The sequence below is a fragment of the Alexandromys fortis genome, unplaced genomic scaffold (assembly GCF_014885135.2).
Source record: "Alexandromys fortis isolate MF-2015 unplaced genomic scaffold, M_Fortis_MF-2015_v1.1 scaffold_40, whole genome shotgun sequence".
Classification (NCBI taxonomy): Eukaryota; Metazoa; Chordata; class Mammalia; order Rodentia; family Cricetidae; genus Alexandromys; species Alexandromys fortis.
In genome coordinates, this window is record NW_026067966.1 from 3,836,042 (window position 1) to 3,858,641 (window position 22,600).

Consider the following 22,600-nt stretch of genomic DNA (forward strand, 5'->3'; position numbering starts at 1 on the left):
GTTCTTAGAGAAGGGTCAGGACAAAGTGACAAATTAGAATGATGTCTATCGATGGATAGACAATTATTATGTCAATGGGGATTTTCTGATATGGCTCATAATCTTTAGGGTAAGAAAATATATCACATATGGCTTTAGTTATCAACAAAGGGTATTCTGCTTAGAGTTTACTTTCAAATATTTTGGAGAAATTGTATCGGTTTATAAACAGTCAGACTCAAAGAATTGTCATAGAACAAAACATTACTACTTGGAATTACTAGATGAGATATAGGTTGTGTTATTGTGATATTTTAGTAAGTGAGACAGAAACTTAAAGTCTTGATAAGCAAGTGAACAAACGTTTGCCCTCCTTGAAGAATAAAATGTTAGCCTCGTGTTTCATCGCTTTCATGGCTCTTGGTTTATTTGAATCCCACTGAAGTATGGAGCTGTGATGGCCATTTTATTGCCTCTTCCAGTATCTTCTTATGGTGACAGCCAGCGTAACTTCTGAAAATCTAAGATCAGACAAAGCCACCCCTCTGGACCTAATACCTGGTGCTCCTGGCTGCATTTAAGTTCCTTGCTAACTTGACTTATTAGAACACTAACGAGTAATTTCTCAAGCCATAGACTGCAGTCCATTCAGGCTGTTCTCTTTCCCCCTTTCCCACTCCCACATAGTCACCAGAGCACTGACACTCTGCAAATGCTGGCTTTGTGAAATTGGTCTAGATAGCACCAAACTGCAATATCTGAGTAGGCCTTTGCTGTGAGGTTCACCTACCTTACACATTCATTAGTTGCTACACCCTTATCATCATCATTTTTCCAGGCACTTTTAAAATAATTTTTTGATAATTACACACATATGTCCTCACCTCCATTTCTCTCTCTCCACTAATTTATTATGATGAAACCCCATTTACTTCCAACAATTCTATTTGAATGTGTTCATTTCTTTTATTCTGCATTAACCAAAACACTTACTTTTCCCTTGATTGCATCAAGATAATACACATTGTGACTTGGGAGTCTCATTTTTTTCAAATATCATTTCTAGGCTTATCATAGGTATTTCCTGTCAAAATTTTCCATACTTCCAAATAGGTGGTGCCTTTTTAATTATTTCCATAAAAAAACCATATCTGCTTCTTATTCATTATTTCTGTTTCAAGTCTGTATTTGTTCCGCTGCAGTGTAAGCCCTCCCAAGCCATGCACACTTGATAGGTCTCCAAAGTGCTCCTATATAAAGATTCATAGGGATAGTAGTTTTTGATCTACTCTAAATTCTTCATTTTATGAGTTTCTAGATCTAGTCTTTATCAAGGACTTAAAGCACACGATTTCTCATAGGTCACATAAGGCAGATACAGTTGTACCTTCTAAATTAAGTTGTACATTGGTGCCTCCTAGTTTTACTATAGTGGTCAGAATCATGATCCTCTGGTAAGTCTTCCCATTTTCTTTAGTCTGGCCTCCCTCCAAGAATCTGTATTCTATCTTCTCCTTATCCAGGCGATGATACCTCTGCAGAGATGATGTGGGATGTCCTTCTCTATGCTGTGAATGTGTTTTATTATTCTTGGTTAATAAAGAAGCTGATTTGACAAATATCCAGGCAGAATAGAGCCAGCAGGGAAATTCAAACAGAGATGGAGGGAGAAAGAAGGTGGAGTCTGAGAGATGCCAGCAGCTGCTGGAGAAGCAAGATGTGAGGTGAACAACTCTTGAGCCCTGTGGTAAAGAATTTGTTAATAATAAGCCTGAACTAATAGGCCAACAGTTTGTAATTAATATTAATGCTCAGAGCGGTTATTCAGGAACTGACAAGTGTTTGATTGCAACTTGACAAATGAGATTCACCATCTGTGAAATATATGGTATCTAATGCTTGGGGTAAGGGAATTTCAAGAACTTTATGATCTATTTAAGACCCTTTCTTCCTAATAATGATAGGCAATGTAAAACCAATATGGACAAAGAGGTAAAGTGAAGCCAAAATGTCCCCATCACCTTTGCTTCATCCTGAGCAACATTCCTCAGACCTGCCATTTGTCACTAGATGAAGAGGGTCTCTGCTCAGTTTAGGGCAGATTCCCACCAAAACATAGCTGCAATAAATGCCTGAAAGGATTTTTTGGGGGCTGTTGAACCAGCAAATGAAGGCAAATCTGTGAGAAAGGGGAAAGAAAACACGCAGAAGCCTATAACAAGAATGTTTTAGGAAAACTCCAAGGTTTGAACAATTAATATGTTATATACTTCACTTTCTGAGGGAAAGTGAGGCTGAGCTATGTATCCACTGTCTTCCATTTGCTCCCAGGAGCATTAACTTCTATCAACTAAAATTTGAGCCATTAAACAGTACTAACAGAAGGACACAGGCAAAGAAGCAACGTGATGTAGAAGAAAAGCTTGGTGAGGGAAGTGACCCTCAAAGATGTCCAGTGAAGTGCTGTGCCAGGCTATACAGTGAAGATTGGCAGGAGATATCACTAGAAAGACAGAGGCTATTGGGAAAAAATCCAAAATATTGATTTCAGGTAAGCCTCAAATTCCTAAGCATGCCATTTAAAAATAGTGGTCATTTATATAATACATAAGGATGTACAAATAGAAGTTGGTTTTTCACATGGACAGTATGTCGTTCTTAAGCAAAGAGTGTCAATAGCAAAATTTATTATAAAATATTGGTGACTGCATTAAAATTAAGAAAAAGAAGTATATATACTAATACACAATATTCTCAAGTTAAGGAAAATAACACACATGAAGAAAATTAGTTTAGGTAAAACCAGGCATAGAATATAATATATATGATTATTTTTAACAGAGCAAGTATAATGGAAAGACATAAAACTCTAAAAGCTTATAGTACTAAAGGTAACTACATTTAAGCTTGCCCTGTTTTGTTTGTGTATTTGAAAAGTCCACTTGTGATGAATATAATTTTACTTGTGTAATAAAAGATACATAACACATTAAAGCAACCATTAATTAACAAAGTGATACAAAGAGTCTTCAAATTAGATGACACCATAACCAGATACGGAGACGCATGAGAAACAGAAGCAGAGGAACTTAGGAAGGAACAGCCAACAGCCAAAACAGAGACACACAGAGAAAATAGTTAAAGCAGTGATTCTTGGTGAAGGTCAAGTTGTGGTGCTGGAAACATAGCTCAGTTAGCAGGGTGCTTAGCACAAAAGAAAGCCCTGATTCCCCACCCCACCACACACAATAATGGTACTGCTGTGTCAGAAGTAGACAAAGGAGAAAGAGAAAGCTTTAAAAATAACCAAACCCAAACAATCAAACAAGCAAAAAACAAAGAATGAAGAATAAGCACAAAATAATAAAGAAAATAAAGGCAGGCTTTTTAAATAAAGGGATATACTGCACAGTGCATGCTTCAATCTATCTCCTACCTCTGTATTCTGTTTCCTCGGTGGGGTTAGCATTGTGTCAGCTGTCTTCACCATTTTATTTCATAGTAATATTATAAGTAAGTGGTTGTCTATTTTATCAATCTTCCTTTAAAATTTTATTTATCAATTGATTTTATCAAGGCATATAGAAAAATTGAATAACTTTTCAATTTTAAAAATCACTCAAATCAAAAATAATATCTAAATCTCCCTTTGGATTTTATGACATCTATGTATTTATAATGAAGTTATGTGCTGGGTTTGCCTCCTTAAGTCAAAGAACATGGAAAATCATTTATGTGTGTGTCAATATTTGTTTACATATCATTACTGAGATGGAAATGCATTTTTGTATAATATAAAATATCTTTTGTTTTTCAGCAATTTATGTTATTAATTTACATTTTAATTTAAAACTTTTTATTCTTTGAGAAGAAATTTGATGATTTTTCTATTTAAATATGATTTATATTTTATTGGATTTAAGTTCCATGTATATATCTAGAGAAATATATATTATCTTATCACATATATATGCCTATATATACAGAAAATTTATCATGTATATATATGTATATTATAAGATGATAAATTTGGTGCAAACTATAACATCACTAAATATAGCTTGATACTATTTTTTTCCAAATAAATGTTTCATGGAACATGAACTATTTTTCCCAAATAAAGTTAATTCTTTTTTTTTTAGTTGTCAAGACATTATTTCATAGAAGCAGATGTTCTCCTTCAACCTTAGCCTTATTTTCCTTTGTTTTGCTGCCCATTTAAAATCCTTGACCTCTCCCAGTCCTACCCCGAATTATTTCAGCAGAAGATATGGATCTTCCAGATAGCTCAGTTCAACATCTCTGTGTTCAATGTGTTCTGTATGTGTTGTCTCCAACAATGAGGTCTTGCAATTGGTTTGTAGAGAGAAAGCTGTAGCCTCAGAAAAAGCCTGGGTTGTTTGGAGGTTCACATAGGGTATCACCCAGATCCAGAAAGACAAATATGGTATGCATTCAATGGTAAGCAAGCTACAGTCCACAAAGGACAGGTATAGAGTAAAGGACTGGTGGTGATGGTGGTGGTAGTGGTAATGGTGCTTCTGGTGGTGGAGGAGGTAGTGATGGTGGTGTATATATCTCCCTAGAGGGAGGGAACTATAATATATAATGGGATGGGAGATAGACTGGAATGAAAGGATAAAGTGGGGAGAGGGAAAGAAGAAAGACATGAGAAACATAATGCAAAGAGAGACAGCTAAAATTAAGGATTATTTTATAGGTAGTATGAAAACCTAATAAATAGACACCTTCTAATATATATTGATTTCCATAGTAGCTGTTTAAGTTTGCATTCCATCTGACAATGTAAGAGTGTTCCCCTAAAATCACATCCTCTCCAACATGAGCTGGCACTTGTGTTTTTATTTTAGTCATTCTGACAGGTGTAAAATAGAATCTCAGAGTCATTTTGATTTCCATTTCCCTATGGCTAAGGATATTGAACGTATCTTTGTTTCTGAATTATTTCAGAATCTTTTATTGAGAATTCTCTGTTTTGATATGTATGCCATTTTTAAAATTAGATTGTTAGGTTCGTTGATGCCTAATTTCTTGAGTTCTTTATATAATTTGGATGTTAGCCCTCTGTCAGATGTGTAGTTGATGGAAATCTTTTCCCATTATATAGGCTATCTTTTTGTCCTATTAACAGTGTCCTTTGCCATATGTTTTAAGAGGTTCCATTTACTAATTATTGATCTCAGTTTCTGAGTATCAGTTTCTGAGTTCTGCTCAGGAAGTTGTCTCTTATGTCATTCAAGTCTATTTCCCACTTTCTCTTCTGTCAGATTCTGTGCAACTGGTTTTATTTTGAGGTCTTTGATCTACTTGAACTTGAGTTTTATGTAAGGTGATAGAAAGCTCTCTGTTTGCATTCTCCTACATGAAGACATACAGTTAGACCAGGATGATTTGCTGAAGACATTTTCATTTTTCAATTGTGTTCCATTTTGCATTTCATTGACCTCCATTTGTCTTATTGCTCTAGCTAAGACTCCAAGTACTATATAATAAGTATGGAGAGAGTGTACATCCTTGTCTTAGTCCTTATTTTAGTGTAAAAGCTTTGAGCTTGTCCTCATTTAGGTTAACATTTGTTCTAGGCTGTTATAAATTACCTTTATTTATTATTATGAGGTGTGTCCCTTATATTCTTGGTCTTTCTAGGGTTTGTTTTTTTTTTTTTATCATGAAAAGGTTGTAGATTTTGTAAAAGTCCCTTTCTGCATCTAATAAAATGATAATGTGTGCTTTGTCTTTTGATTTGCTTCTGTTTTACTAATACATTTATTGATTTGCATATGCTCAAAACATCTCTGCATTTCTGGGATGGAGCCTGATTATGGTGGATAATCTTTTTCATGTGTTCTTGTATTTGGTTTGCAAGTATTTTATTGAGAATTTATGCCTTTGTTTCCATAAGGGAAATTGGCCTGTAGTAATCTTTCTTTGTTAGGACTTATGTGTTTTTTGTATCAGGGTGATTGTAACTTCATAAAATGAATTGGGTGATGTTCCTTTTGTTTCTTTTCTGTAGAATAATTTGAAGAGTATTGACATCAACATTCTTTGAAGTCTGGAAGAATCATGTTCTAAGACCATCGGGTCCTGAGCTTTTATCTTTTGGTTAGGAGACTTAATTACTTCTTCTATTTCACTAGAGTTTATATTTATATTTATTTAAATTATTTTTCTGATGCTGATTTAACTTTGGTAATTGATAGATACTAAGAAAATTACCCATTTACTTTAGATTGTCCAGTTTGGAGTGTACAGTTTTCCAAAGTTTGCCCTTATTGATTCTCTAGAATCCATTAGTATCTACTTTTATTCGTCCCCTTCATTTTAATTTTGTTACTTTGGATATTCTCTCTCCAGTGTTTAGTTAATTTTGATATGGGGTTATCAACATTACTGATTTCTCTAAGAACTAATCTCTTAGCTTCATTGATCATTTGTATTGTATTCTTTGTATTTTCTTTATTTCCATCGTTAGTTTGCTTATTTCATGTTATGTATGACTTTTGGAGTGATTTCTTCTATTTTGTTCTGGAGTGCTCAAATGTGTTGTTAAGCTACTAGTATGCGATTTCTCCAATATTGAGTATCATCATTTATTACTATGAACTTAACTCTTAGGACCACTCTCATTGAATCTCATAAGTTTGACATGCTGTATATTCATTTTCACTCAATTCTAAAAAGTCTTTATGTTTTTGATTTCCATCTTGACCCATTTTTCATTCAGTAGAGAATAACTTATTTTCCATGAATTTGTAGGTTTTCTTGTGTTTTTGTTGTAGAAATCCAGCCTTAATTTGTGGTGGTCTGAAAATATACAGGGGATTATTTCACTTTTTTTTTATCTGTTGAGATTTGATTTGTGACTTAGTATATGGTCAGCTTTTAGAGAAAGTTTCATTCAATGTTGAGAAGAAGGTATATTCTTTTGTGTTTGGGTGAAATGTTCTTTAATTATCAGTAAGGTTCATTTGGTTTATAATCTCAGTCAGCTCCAGTATTTTCATGTTTAGTTTTTGGCTGGAATATCTATCTGTTGGTGAGATTTAGTTATTGAAGTCTTCCTGTATCAATATGTGAGTGTCAGTGTCAGATTTAAAGCTCAGTGATGTTTCTTTTACAGACATGTTGCCCTCGCATTTGGGGCAAAGATTTTAAGAACTGAAACATTATCTTGGGAAATTTTTCTTTTTATGAGTATAAAGTTTCCTTCTCTGTCTCTTTTGATTCATTTTAGGTTGAAGTCTATTTTTTTTAGAAATTTAAGTATCTATATCAACTTGCTTATTAGTTCTATTTGCTTGGAATTTCTTTTTTTATCCATTTATTCAGAAGTGATATCTATCCTTGGTGTTGAGATTTCTTTTTTGGATGAAACAGACTTATGGACTTTGTTTTCACATCATTATGTTTTTCTGTGTTTTTTTATTAGAAAATCGAGACCATTGAGCTTGAATATCAACATGCAGTGTCTGTTGATTTCTATTACTTTGTTGCTGTTGGTTGTGGTGGGAGTGATGTGTGCATGTGTGTGTGTGTGTGTGTGTGTGTGTGTGTGTGTGTGTTTCCCCTCTTTTAATATGCTGGCTCTTAGGCATGGCTAAACACTTCAGGTTGGAGTCTTCTTTCTAGTAGCTTCCTTAGAGCTGGATTTGTAGATAGATATTGCTTAAATTTGGTTTTAATCATGAAAAGTCTTATTTTCTCCATCTATTGTGACTGAAACTTTTGCTGATTGTAGTAATCTTGAATGGCATCTGTGGTCTCTTAAAGTCTGTCAAGCATCTGTTCAGACACTTCTAGGTTTTGAGGTGTCCATTGAGAAGCCAGGTATTATTCTAATTGGTCTGTCTTTATATGTTATTTGGCCTTTTTCTCTTTGCAGATTATAATATTCTTTTTGCTATTGTTGTTGTATGAGTTTAGTTTATTGCTTTCCATGTGCCAAGGGGCCTTTTTTTTCTGACCCAGTCTATTTGGTGATGTGTATGATTCTTTGAACTTTCATAGGCACTTTCTTCTTTAGCTTAGGGAAATTATTCTATTCCTGATTTTCTTAGATTGGTCCTTTCATAGTGTTCCATCTAACCTGCATAGAATTTTTTTGTTTTAGATTTTCTTTGACTGAGGTATCCATTTCATACATCATATATTCAATGATTGAGAGTCTCTCTTCAATAGTTTACATTCTATTGGTAAGGCTTGCCTCTGATGACTTTTTCAAGTTCCTAAAATTTCAGTTCCAGATTTCCCCCAGTTTGGGTTTTCATTTTTGATTCTATTTTTCCTTTCAAACCTTAAACTATTTATTCATTTCATTCCATTGTTTGTTTGTGTTTTCATAGATTGTTATGAGGAATTTTTTTCATTTCCTTTTTAAGGATTTGTACTATAAAATCTATTTTCAAGTGTGTGTCTTGTGCCTCAGCTATGTTTCAACAGTGAAGACCTACTGTGGTAGGTTTGCTAAGCTCTAATGGAGACATATTGTTGTGGCTGTTATTGAATGTGTTTTTATGTTGGCATTTAGACATCTGTGTTTGGGAAGACTGTCATTCTAAGTGCCGATATATGGTCTTGTCTTTATTGTCTAGGCACTTGTTTCCTAGGTTCTATTGCCTTGGTGATGTTTAGAAGAGTGTGATAGCTATGTGCTGCCTGGTAGGAAATTCTTGGATGCTGATAGGGAAGGACATTGGTGGTTCCAGTTAAATGTCTTTCTAGGTATTGCGATTTGACACTCGGGAATGGGAATGGGCTCTGGAAAGTATTATGAGGGCCCACAGAATAGGGGAAAATAAGATCTGCTTAGGGCAGAGAGTGAGAGGAGGCTACAATAGATAGACTGCTACAGAGATGGATGTGAGACCGGGGGTGTGGATTTGGAGGCAAGGAGAAGAGTTTAAGGTTAAGTAACTGCCTTGGCTGGAGTGGCATGTGGATTTCGAGGGAATACAGTGCCTACTAGAGCTGGAGACTGGTATAAAGCAATGAGTAGGGGAATAAAGGTTTGAGGGAAAGAACTGTGTGATCCACTGGATATAGGGACAGGAAGAGAGGCAAGGACACAGCAGGCAGTCTGCTGTAGAGTTGGGGATGGCACTGGGGGTGGAGGGGGTAGATTTGACTGATAGAAGAAAGAGGTAAAGATCTGCCGTTACCCTACCTGCTGCACTGCTCTGCACAGCTGGCATGTTCTCAGAGAATGCCTACTGGTGCTGGAGGCTGGCATAATGGCATGGGTAGGGGTAAGGATATTTGAAGTTTAGAAGGTCTAAGTGATCTATCTGTTGAAGATGGGGGTCAATATAGGAAGTGGAGACTTCAGCATGTGTTCTACCACACAGTTGGGGATAAGATTCGGGGCTGTTACCCCCTGTGAGTACGCAAGAAATCTTTTTTTTTATTTTTAATTAATATTTATTAAAGATCTTTTTGCCAAGTACATCATAGGTCCTCAGAAGGCTATAGACAGAATCTTATCCTCAGTGAACATAAAAACTTTTAGGGAGCAGATGTACATGTGAATTAATTCAGGAAGCATAGTAATTATTATATATCTTATATATAGGATTGTTTCATTAGTTTGGCTTTTTGTAGCATTTACTGAAGATTTCTTACCTGAAATCGCTGTATTTATATCATTTACATAATTCTTTGTACCATCTGATTAGGTGGGAACCATTTATTTACTCTGGGACTGGGGAATACAGACTTAACAAGACAGATAAGTTACACAAGATCAGCCAATGGAGCAAAGGCGGAGGCACAAAGCAGGATGCCTCTGCCACTTTTGGCTGATGTCTTCATGCCCTTGACCATTTCTATCACCCTGGAAATAGCCAGCACTTTAGCATCTACCATAAAAGTTTGGAAACTTTTTCCATTAACCTGTCCTTGGTATTTACTAATGAACTGATCTTGTGTATATGTAAACACACACATACACACACACACACACACACACACCTCTAGAATAAAAAAAAATCAGGGTGATACAAGTAGCAGTATTAATATTGTTTTATAGCATCTGACTTTAGTTGGTTCTAAGAAAAGATTAACTATTCTAAAATTACACTTACTTTAAAAAGATGACTTAATAAGCTTATAGTTTCATAATTTTCTGATTCAATCAATGCAGTCAATAAATCACAACTTACAACTGTGATTACCTTTAATAACTCCAAGAGCTGCAAATAATTTTTCACAAAAATAGAAAATCCTGAAAGAACTCTGGGCTGGTGACATGGGGCAGAGGACAAAGGATCTTGATATAAAGTCTGAGAATCTAAGTTCGATTCTAAGAATCCACATGGTGGAAGGGAAAGCCAAGTCCTCTAGGTGTCCTCAGACTCTACCACATTGCATGCTTGCACACAAACACACACATGCATACATACACACACACACTTACATATGTGCATGCATACAAATACACACAAAGAGAAATAATGCTATCTACCAATTAAGTAAAATATTTTTGGTAAACATTTTTCAAGACCTTTGCCAAGTCATCAGTCTCATAAGATACTTAAAACTTTAAAATATTCAAAAACAATACAGAGAATTCTGCATCTCCAGAATAAAAGAATTTGTTACAAGGACTTGTGAAATTACTGCCCTTGAATAGATTTGGCAAAGGAAACTCTGACAAACATGTTATCTGATGCTCTGCAGCAGTTTCCTTTGAAAGTGGTACCTTTTTTTATTCATCATAATGTCACCTTTTCTTTGAAGTGATGATTAGATGTATAATTATTTTTAAAAATTATTTTCTGATTGCACACTATTAACACATGCTTGCCATCACAAAAAAAGGTCAGTTTTACATATCAGGAATATATGTACCTGGCAGCGGTGGTAGGGCGTGTGCGGATAAAGCACTAGTCATCACTACAACTTTTAAAAAAGTGTTTTGTTAAAAGAAAAACTAAGTGCGAAATTCTGTGGGAGCAGAAAACATCTTCTTGGCAGTGTTGACTCACTGGGAAGATGGTGAAGACTCTAGTCATCAAAGGACAAGTTAGCATACATTTAACTAAATTAAAAATACACTATTTTCCTAACTGCTTTGATAATCTGGGATCTTAGTTACCCTGTGGCTGTCCTCATGACTGCTGCACACCCGACTGTGGGGAGCTTCATTTTACACACATGTGCTCCCCCAAAACTCACTACTCTGCCTCTTAATTCCTGCAAGTCACCCATTGCCCGTTGTTTTAACTCTTTGGTTCTTTGATCTTTAGACTCTTTGCTCATTGGGGGGTCTAACACCCAATTCTCACATAAATACACAGAGAGGCTAATCCTTTCTTATAAATGAGCATCCTTAGTTTGGCTTCTTTCTACAAGTTTTTCTTAACCAAGTATTACATCTACCTTTTGTCTCTGGGATTTTTTCTTTTCTTACTTCTGTGTATCTCTCACTCTTACTCAATGGCTGACTGTATAGCTGGGTGGCTGGCCCCTAGCATCCTCTTCTCTTTTTCTTGCTTCTCTTGCTGTCTTTTTCTTCTTCTATTTATTCTCTCTGCCTGCCAGCCCCACCTATCCTTTCTCCCCCCTTGCTATTGACTGTTAGCTCCTTTTTAGACCAATCAGGTGTTTTAGAAAAAGTAACACAGCTTCACAGAGTTAAACAGATGAAACATAAACGAGTGTTGCAATCTTTGCATCATTAAAACAAATGTTACATAGCATGAATAAAAGTAACACATCTTTAAATAATATTCTACAATAGTTACTCTCAGTTCTTAAACACACCAAGTCTTCAGCACATAGAATTAGCCACAACAACTGATCTTGAAAGCCTTCCCTCACTCTATCACTCCAGCTGCCTAACTTCATCTCCTCTTATCCTCAGTGAATTTGCCTCTGTCATTAAAGGCATACTTCATCCTCCCACAATAATTCCTCATGCCTCAAAGGTTAGGTATTTGGAGAGGCAACCAAGGAAATTCTGTATGCCTTACAACTTTACTAATTATTTCTTTGTAAAGTATTTAATGCTGAGCTTGATAAATGACACATTATTCTCCCTACCAAATGGCAAATCTCACCAATTTAACATATTAGACAGTGACTAATGGCTCCAATGATGTGGTAGAAACATACATTTAAAAAGTCAAATGTACTTACTGTTTACCGCTAAGTCCCTGACTCAATTAGCTTGTGTGCACGTTATATATCACAGTACAGCAGGAGCAAATAGACTTTAGGCCTGGATCCAAACCCACAACCTATAGTTTATTAACTGGGTGGCCTTGAACAAAATCCATAAATATATTGGCCTCAGTTCCTTCATTTATAAAACATGTACAGTAGTAACATATTCATGTAACAATGTGATGGATGTGAAATAGTGAGTCACACAAAGGATGTACAAATATGACTCCTAAGAATTCACTGTTTCTGAAGTTTTGGAAATCATACCATATTATAGTCATTTATCATGAAACTCTTGAGAGTTTTCCCTTGACTTAACAATGAATTGCCATAATAGGGGTCCAGTGATGGAGGAAGGATGAAGGCATAAGGAAAACTGATAGGGAAATGAGAACTCACTGTTTTCTAACTCGGGACTTACACCATATTCTTCATGCGTAGTCCACTCCACTTGCTTTCCTTTCTCTCCTCGTATGATGCTTATGCATACACCACTGAACACATACCATGGCAGATTCAATACTCTATGAACAAATAACTTTTTCCACTCACAGATTTTCTATCATCTCATAAGTTGTATCCATTTGTAAACTATAACAAAAATCATTGTTTTATTAAAGAAAATGATATTTTCCAAAGGCTGGCACTCATATACAGAATAGTATCTTCCCTTTGCTATCCACTAAAATGTTGCTTATATTAATTATAAAGTAAAAGAGAGGGTAATGTTATTTGTGATGTGTATGAAAAGATTTTGTACAGAAAGTTTGTATATACAAGATTGCAATAATTAATCAGAATTAAATAATATTTCAAAGCCTTATGATTATTAAATTGATTTAGTTTATGCACAGTGATTTTTATTGATTAAATAATTTCTGTACAAAGTTTTAGATACAGTGGATTGTTTGATAAAATGCTGTTCTATCACAAGAGCAAATACCAAGGGTTTCCAACAGGGATACTATAAAAGATGTTAAGATAAACCAAACCATCTATGTCTACTGCAGGCCAAGTTCACAGACATCTAAATAGCATTTGTCTAATGACATAAACCTCTAAATTATATATAAACAACCAATTTCAGTGATAAAGACCAACTGGGTGAGTATCTATACAATAAGAAAATTGTTGTATAGAAGTCTATGAACTTTGCAGAGACTACTTAATCCATGTTACTTTTATATATTTAAAAGATAAGTCTCTAGTAAGCTTTGTTCATTGTTCCTTTCAACTTGGAATTAAATGCAATCCATATAATCTGGCTATTTGTTCTGTTAAACACTTTAGAAATTTTAATTCTCATAAGGAGCATTGAAAGTTACAGAGTAACATAACATTATTACTTAAGAAAGTTAAAACAAGTTCAATGTTGTTTTTAAAGTATTCTATTGTTAATAGTCATTTTGTAATTATTACCTCGAGCATCAAAGTCCATTTCCTTTTTGACTGCATCATAACTTTTCTAGTTTAAAGCCACACAAAATAAATACAGATTTAGTATCAAGATCTCTGCAAGCAAGTGCTTATTCCATTGACCTGGTGTTGGTGTGAGGACCCTGAGAACGTTGTCCTTGACCTCACTACCCTCCACCCTGTCAGTCCTTCCCTCAGACTCAGTAAGATTACATGGACAAGCAATTGGTGGAACTACACCAAAGCAGAGCCCATAATTTTAGATCTGATAGAATTTAACCTATATTATTGAATGACTAGTAAGACTGATAAAATAATGAGATTATCTTAATCATAGAACATATTTCACCATACAAAGATAAATCCTCTATTACCTCTGATCTTTTCTACCTTATGTGCAGGATGATGGGGGTTTGAAAGTCAGATAGAAAGAAAACTGAATCCAGGTTCTGCAACTTCCTGGTTGTGCCTGATACACTATGATGTTAACTCTAAAGTTATGATCTTAAACTCTAAAGTTAAAGATTTTCTTTTTAAATGAGAATAAAATTTAAATAAGTCTCAGCACTGAGGACACAGACACACATACACACACGTGTGTGTGGCCCCAAATGTTATTTATTTGTCTCTTGGTAGGCATCTGAGAATTGTCATGGTCTTCTGGATTGTACTTCTGTTTCCTTGAAGGAAAGGTTGAATGGCACTTAATGAAACTGAATTATTCCATAACACATCACTTAGCTCAGTGTTTAGTCTGTTGCTGTCACTTTGAGAGACTGCAGGGACTGTAACTCATGCTGCTAATTTAGTGTTGGCTTGACCTACCTTGTTGCTTGTATTTCCTTAATTTCAGTTCAACATGCAGAAATTACTTAGGAATAATCTTGTCACTGTTATTTATTCTTTTGCACATACAGTCTATTAAAACTTCAGTGATGACAGCTTGGCTGTTCCTTGTGTAGAATTAACTTTGTGTTCATTAGAATACCATGTGCTAATTATAATTTTTATGTGTCATTGATGAAGTTGGAAATTAAATACATTTTTGGCAAGTATTTCTAGCATCCTACTATGATCAGTGTAAAATAAAACTTTATGTCTTATCATATAAATCTATAGCACTTGAAAAAAAGCATCAATGAACTAAAGTGTATTTTGATAAGCAATCACTGATGCCCCATCTAATCATGTTTTCCTCCACCATTCCTTGTACTCTAACCTTTCATTCAATGTAGAAAGTACTGTAAAAGATGATGAGCCATTTGGTGTAGCCTACTGGCTTAAGTGGCTGATTATCTTGGGCATAGAAATAAAAGCTTTCAAATTTATTGAGACAAGAAAACTAAGGTTTTTTTTTAATTAAAAATGACACAATATGGCAGTTCCTCAGAAAATTGGGTCTTGATCTACCTCATTCTGGGCATATTCCCAAAAGATGCTCTATCTCATCACAAGGACACTGGTTCAACTATGTTCATAGCTGCTTTAGTAATAATATCCAGAAACTGGAAACAACCTAGATGCCCTGCAAACAGGAATGAATAAAGAAAATGTAGTATATTTACACAATGTGGTATTACTCAGTCATTAGGGGAAAAATGACATCATGAAATTTGCAGATAATTGAATATACCTAGAAAAAAATCATTTTGAGCTAGGGAACCCAGACCCAGAAAGACATGATATGTACTCACTTATAAGTGTATATTAGTTCTTAAGGATAATTACACTACAATCCACAAACCTAGGGAGGCTACGTAACAAGGGAGATAAGCATGGATCTTCCTGGGATAAGGAATAGAATAGACTTTGCAGGTAGATTGAGGGGTAGGTGTGTATGGAAAAAGAAGGGGTTAGGTTAGGGAAGGAAGGAAAGAGAGACAGAATTCAGGGAGAGGCTACTGGCCAGGGTGTCATTTAGGTGGAAACCTATTGTGGTGGAAAAGTTTCCTGGACCCTGTGCAAAACCCTATTGAGAACTCTTGGTAATTGAGGATATGGAGTCTGAACTGGCCATCTTCAGTAACTTGGTTAAGGCTCCAAGTGGTAGGACCTGGATACTAACACAACCACAAAAACTTTGACCCATTCATGACCTGTCTGAAAGGTGTACTGGGGCAATGGTGACTCAGATATTTTGAGAGCAAACAACAAATAATTGGTCTAACTTGAGGCCCAAGCTATAAGAGGGATCCAATGCCTGATATTGTATGGATGGTCAGTAACTGGAAGATGGATCACTCACAGATCTAAGGTAGAACTAAAAACAACTGACCAAAAAATTCAATGAAATGATTCCTAATAATATTCTTCTATACCCAGAGACTGGTGCCTACTTTAACTGTCAACAGGAAGGTTTCCTCCAGAGCAGATGAAGAAACTCACAGCCAAACTTTAGGGAGAGCTCAGCGAACCCTATGTAACAGGGGAAGGAAGGACTGTAGGAGCCAGGGAGACCTATGGCTCCAGAAATACACGGCCCACAGAATCAACTAAGCTGGGATCATAGGGGCTCATAGAAACTGAAGAGAAAATCGGAAAGCTTGTGTGGATCTATTCTAGGTCCTCTTTATACATGCTGTGGTTGTTTAGCTTGGGGTGTTTGTGAGACTCCTAATAGTGGGATATGGAGTGTCTCTGACTCCGCTCCTCTTGGGACTCTTTTCTTCCTACTGGATTACTTTGTCTAGCTGTGATATGAGGGTTTGTGTTAGTCTTACGGAATCTTGTTATTTTGTGTTTTGTTGATAACACTGGGAGACCTGCTCTTTTCTCAGGTGAAATGGAGAGTGATGGCCCAAAATTGTGAACCTGTTCCACCTTGATCGGAGGTCAGAGAGTTTGAACTTATTTTTGCTCTTTCAGAGTTGTTGACAGAGTTGTTGGTATAAAGAAGAAATTCTGACTTAAGGTGTGGTTAATTAGTATTTGGGGGTATACAGGTAAATCTGCTCCACTTGGACCAAAGGTCAGATAATTTAAATCTATTTTTTATATCAAGATAATGAAGCCTATTGCCTCCCCCTCCCCTTTTTGGAGTGAAGTATATAAGCATGTAGGGAAAAAAAAGGATTTGGAAATCAGTATTGCTGTGGGACAATGGTCTGTACCCTGTCACTTGTATTTTAAATAAATGCCATTTGGCCAGTAGCCAGACAGGAAGTATATGCGAGGTGACCATGCAGGAAGTAGAGGTGGAGCAAGAATTTTGAGAAGAGGAAAGTTTCAGTCTGTAATCATTACCCAGACACAGAGGAAGCCAGACACAGAGCAAGCAAGATGAAACCATCTCGCTGTAAAAGGTACCAAGCCACATGGCTAACACAGACAAGAATTATGGGCTAATATAAGTTAGAAGAGTTAAGAAGAAGCCTGAGCATTTTTTGAATTCATTGCAAAGGAAGAATCTTTCCAAACAGAACCCTGATAGGACAGATCAACAATTCATAAATGAGACTCATGAAACTGAAAAACTTCTGCATGATAAAGGACATTGTCAATCTACAGAATGGGAAAGTTTTACCCTCTCTACATCCAACAGAGGTTTATATCCATAATATTTAAAGAACGAAAAGAAAACTAGATACCCAGAAAATAAATAACCCAATTTAGAAATGGAATGCAGATCTAAACAGAATTATTAATACAGGAATATCAAGTGACTAAGAAACAAAGAAATGTTCAACATCCTTATTCATCACGGAAATGAAAATCAAACCTACTTTGCAATTTTATCTTCCATCTTGAATGGCTAAGTTCACAAAACATATTACTGCTCTTGCTGACGAGAATGTGAAATAAGGGGCACACTCATCCAGTGCCATTGGGAGTGCAAACTTGTATAGTTACTATGAAAATCGGCGTGGTGGTTCCTCAGGAAGATGGGAATCAATTTATCTCAAGACCCAGCTGTATCACTCTTGGGCATATATCTAAAGGGTGTTTCATTCTACCACAAGAAAACTTGCTCAGTCATGTGTATTACTGCTCTACTCATAATAGGAAAAAAATGGATACAATCTATATGTCCCTCAATAGAAGAATGGATAAAGAAAACATGGCACATTTACATAATAGAGTACTACTTAACAATTAAAAGAAGTGAATCCTGAGTGAGGTAAAACAGACTCAGAAAGATAAATATGGTATGTATTCACATATACATAGCTCTTATCCTTCAAGTCAATTATAACTAAGGGACAATGCATAGAATCTAGGAGGCTAGGTAAATAGTAAGGGACTAGGTGGGGGAAGCAGGAGGCAGCTATATCTCCCTAGGAAAGGGAAGTAGAATAGAGAATGGATTGGGAAGGGTACTGGAATAGAAGGATAAACTAAAGAGGTCCAGGGAGAAGAGGGACAATGGAGAGAATACAGTGAGAGGTGGTTAAAAATTAAGGGCCATTTGAGGAGTAGTATGAAAACCTAATACCATAAAAATCTTTGTAAAAAAAAGTTGTGTGTGTGTGCGTGTGTATGTGTGTGTGTGATTTAAATGAAATTGCCAAATAATGGAGAAGATGGAGAAGCCATCTCTTGTCACTTAATGAGCTTCTAGTACCAGGTTGGGTTACATGTAATTGAGTGATTGGTCAAAAATTTATTATGGGATTTCCCCAAAGCACCCAGACTGCTACCAAAACTATAGGTTTTTGTCTCACAGACTGACAGCAAGGCCCCATTGCTGAAGGCAACACGTGCACAACTTATTGAACATGAAGAAGTCAAGCAGGTACCTACATAGAGCCTTAAACACTACATGCCAACATGTCTAATACAGGAAGATATTCTGCCCAATAACAAAGAGAAACTTAAGTACCAAACCAGCCATTAACTCTCGGGTCAGCAGTGATGTTTTGGCTGCAAGACATGCTAGTGTAATAGTGGCACGAGACTTGTGGAAGGAACCAACCAATGCTTGATATAACTGAAGGCCCACTCCATGAGATGTAACCTATATTAACACTTCTTGGGAGATCAAGAACTGAGACTAGATACTCCAGGGACCTAGGGTTAAAACAAACAATACTGTTGAAAGAAAACAGCAGTAAAATTACTCCTAATGACATTCTGTTATAATCCCAGACCAGTGTCTTGTTCAGTTATCATCAGAGACACTTCCTTCTGCTGCAGATTGGAATAAATGCAAGGATCCACAGCTGAATAATATGTATAGTGATAGTCCTCAGTCAGCTCTAAATGGGATATCTCCATTAAGTTTCTCCACTTGGGGCTCAGGAAATTCAGGAAAGAGGAGGCAGAAAGACAGTAAGGGACAGTAAGGGACACTAAGCAAACAAGGACCTTTAAATCAGTAAGACTGATACACATACAAACTCACAAAGACTGATGCACCCTGCACATGGCTGCACCTGAGGGTGTCACAGAGGTGAAAGGAGAAATCAACAGAAATCCAGCAGTGCTTTCCTAGACCGTTACCTTCTGAGCCCTGCATGCTGAGGTGCTCCCCTCAGAGCACACAGCTCCGTTGTACACAGCTATGGTCTGTGAAACCCAACACTCCTGGAAGAGTGAGTCTGAACTGCAACAAGACAGGGGTCACACAGACTGGACACAGTGTTAGCTCTTTTGTGATCTCTCAGTTTCTGTACTTCAAAGGCACTCAGACAGATCAGTTCCTGGATCTTACTTTCAAGTCAGGACCAGGTTATCTCTGGACAGGTGCGCAGTCAAGGCCACCAGCTGGCACCCAGGTTGTGGATGGCTGAGTGAGGAAATGCCAGCCGTGCTCACCATAGTAACCCTGATCTGACACAGTCCAGAATTGCGTCTTGCCTTTTGTCATTCATGTTTTACTGTCCTGTAGACACATTGCTTAAGGAAAAATGCCAGTGGCCTTAATATTTTCACTGGTCTAGGGAATGAATGAATATCTGCACTGCAATTGTTTTAAGCAGTCCTTTAAACCACTCATGGATGGAGACTTTTCATGCAAGTTTTTAGGAAGGCTTCATAATTTTTCACTAAATTTACTGTATTATATATCATTTTCTGACAGAAAAACAATCTTGGTTTCCAATTTTAATAAACTAGTTTTACAACTTTGAGAAAAAAGACATTCAACCCCATAAGACATCAGTTTCATGAGTTTCTAAAACTCCCTCCTCTTTTACAATCTCTTTCTGGTAATTATAAAGATTTATATGATACTCCTCATCCCCCACAGAACTCAGAGCAGATCTGTCGAGTTGGCTGGGAGACTGACTGGGAGGTCTCCACATTCATTACCTGTAATAATAAGTTGCTATGGTGAGTTAATGCTTTAAGACTAGTAAATGCTTGACTGTGGGAAAAGGAAGTTTAAAACTAATTTATGTGAATATATTCCACTGGGCATTTTCCTATTTCTTCAGAAATATTTTAGAGGTGCCTCAAGAGTAGTTGATAAATATTGAGGTAACAAAGGAGAATGGCTACTGTTTCTCTAATAAGAAAAGGAAATCATTCATTGTCTTCCAGGTCCAGATCTTCCCTATACCTAGATAAGTTATCACTTATTATTAAGAAATTTATGTATTTTAATCATTAAAAGGAAGAATAATACCAGGGATGAAGCCGATGCTGCAAACCAAACAATCTGGCTTTTGTCAATTCATCACACAGTTCTTACCATCACAGGGAGGAAAGAAGTGACGATTCTGGCCACCTTTTCAACACCTCATAAAATCCAACTATAAATGCCAATTTACATTAACTGTTTCATGAATAATTTGAATAAAAATCAGTAATAATTCATGTTGGACAGGCAAATTATGACAAATAACTCTAGAATAACATATGGAGCTTGAACTTTAAAATATGAGTGATTCCTAGGAAGAAGTTGTGTATTATTTCTTAAATAAAATTTGAAAATTGGAAACAAAGTCACCAGAACTAGTGTGGTTTTGGTGAAAGCATTGTTAGATTAGAGTTGTTATTTTTATATGCATAATTTGACATCAATACTTTATTTGCAATTTTGATTTTATTTCACAATTTGAGTTATATAATTTTAACAATAAAAATTTTTCCTTAATTACTGAGGAACCAGAAGCTGGGAAATTTCCATCTTACAATCAGTTACAGTGCTGATTCACTTCAGAATACTCATCAGATATTGATAAAATGGAAAGGAAAACACAATAAACTAGTCTTCAGATTTTGTAAATCTGTGTTTAAAATCATAGTTATGCTTTTTTCTCTTTTCTTTATAGAAGTTTCTTTCTGCTTGGGGATCAGTGAGATGGTCGGTATGTAAGGGAAGCCCAAGGCCCAGAGTTTCATTTCTGAACACACGATGTGTAAGGAATGATTCAACTCTGAAAAGTTGTCACCTGACAACAGTCACATGACATATATAGTACTCCCAGCACCACAGACAGGTGCATGTGCAGGTAGGCATGCATGTATGCAAGCACGCATGCGCACATGCACACAAACACACAATGTAACAATTCTCTTGAATCCTGAATCCCAACACTTTCAAAGTTATACCTATTACCTAAAGAGTGGCTACTAATAAGGCTACTTATGCTGATTAGCCTGGGCAAAGGACAGGTGATTGACTTACTGTACGTGCGTCCCACACAGACAAGGTCTTGTCTGCAGAAGCAGTGAGAAGAGTGTTGGAGAAGGGGAAAAACTCAATGCTGTTCACAGAATCGGTGTGTCCATATAATGTATATCTGCACCGTTCACTGTAGAAAGGGAGTAAGAACAAGGATTTAGGACTTTGTATCTAAATATTGTTATTAGCACTGCCAATGCAATGCTAATAAAAAGCAAACCCAAGAACTGAAAAGCATCAACAGTTTAAAAATAGCAGAGACAAGCATGTGCACATGTGGGCGTTCACTTACACATACATTTGCAATAACAATATATTAGGCATAGTGGCACATGCCTATAATCTAAAATTCTGGAGACAGGGTAGCCATGAGTTCCAGGATGGAATGGGTTACAGACTGTCACAAATAATCAAAGAACAGTTTCAAAGAAACATTTTATAATCACGTAAGCACTTAGAAATAATTAGTAGGATCAAATACATTTAAATTACCTTCAAATTATGGAACAATTTGTGCTGTTACCTTACACTACTTTTAACAGCATTTCTTTAGGTACGTGTGTAGAGGGCAGAGGGCAGCGGGCAGCTTCCAGGAGTCCACTCTCTCCTCCTACTGTTGTGGATTCTATCGGTCATCAGCCTTATCACAATCACTTTTATCCACTGAAAGTCTTACTGGCCCTATACTGTTTATTTATACCTTGAAATAAATACATAAAACTTGTCTCCAACTAGTAAAAGAACATGTTATTGTAAAGAAAATCTCCCACCAATCCCAATCCCAAAGGTCAAGTCCACTTTCTTAGGTCACCATTTTCCTACTTGGTTCCTCAGTCTGTCTCTACATTACAATGACTGGTCATACTTTTGGAAAATACTCAGATCCAGTTTCAAACCCGAAATATCCCCTTCCAATTGATCCATGATGGATCCAGGCATTGGCGAGTTAATGTCTGCGCTGGTAATTGTAATTTGCCTTTGGGGATGAGAATTTAAACAAGTGTTTTTCAGAGTGTTTCATTCAGACTAGCAGTATCAGCATCACTTGGGACTGGATCCAAAATGCAAATTCTCAGCCTCATCTCAAACCTATTGAATCAGACGTTCTGGAGTGAGGCCCAGCAATCTGTTTTAGCAAGCACTCCAGGGAATTCAGATGCACGCTGACATTTGAGAGCCATTGATCTGAACTACAGGAAATGAGCGGGGAGGAGTGTCTTCACCCTTTGCCGTGTTATGGATGGACTGTCACTCAAAGCATGACACGCACTGGGCAGAATCACCTTCATCTGTTATGGCAAATCATTTTAAAATAATGTCATTTATAAACCCATTGCAAAACTAGAGAAAGTGGAATCAGTAAAGAAAAGTGCTCAGAACAGTGAAATCAGCATATATGCACCACTAATGGGAGCACCAATGACCTCTAACCTATCTGTGCATCTCCTCTCT

At 36.4% G+C, this 22,600-nt stretch overlaps 1 protein-coding gene across 1 annotated transcript in view; it reads right to left on the reverse strand.

Annotated features, from left to right (window-relative positions):
- Spag16 (sperm associated antigen 16) overlaps window positions 1-22,600 on the reverse strand; it is an 896,526-nt gene that overhangs the window by 324,882 nt on the left and 549,044 nt on the right. The window contains exon 13 of the mRNA XM_050154322.1: window positions 21,152-21,278. Coding sequence (XP_050010279.1) covers window positions 21,152-21,278 — 127 coding nt within the window. The remainder of the gene's footprint in view (window positions 1-21,151; window positions 21,279-22,600) is intronic.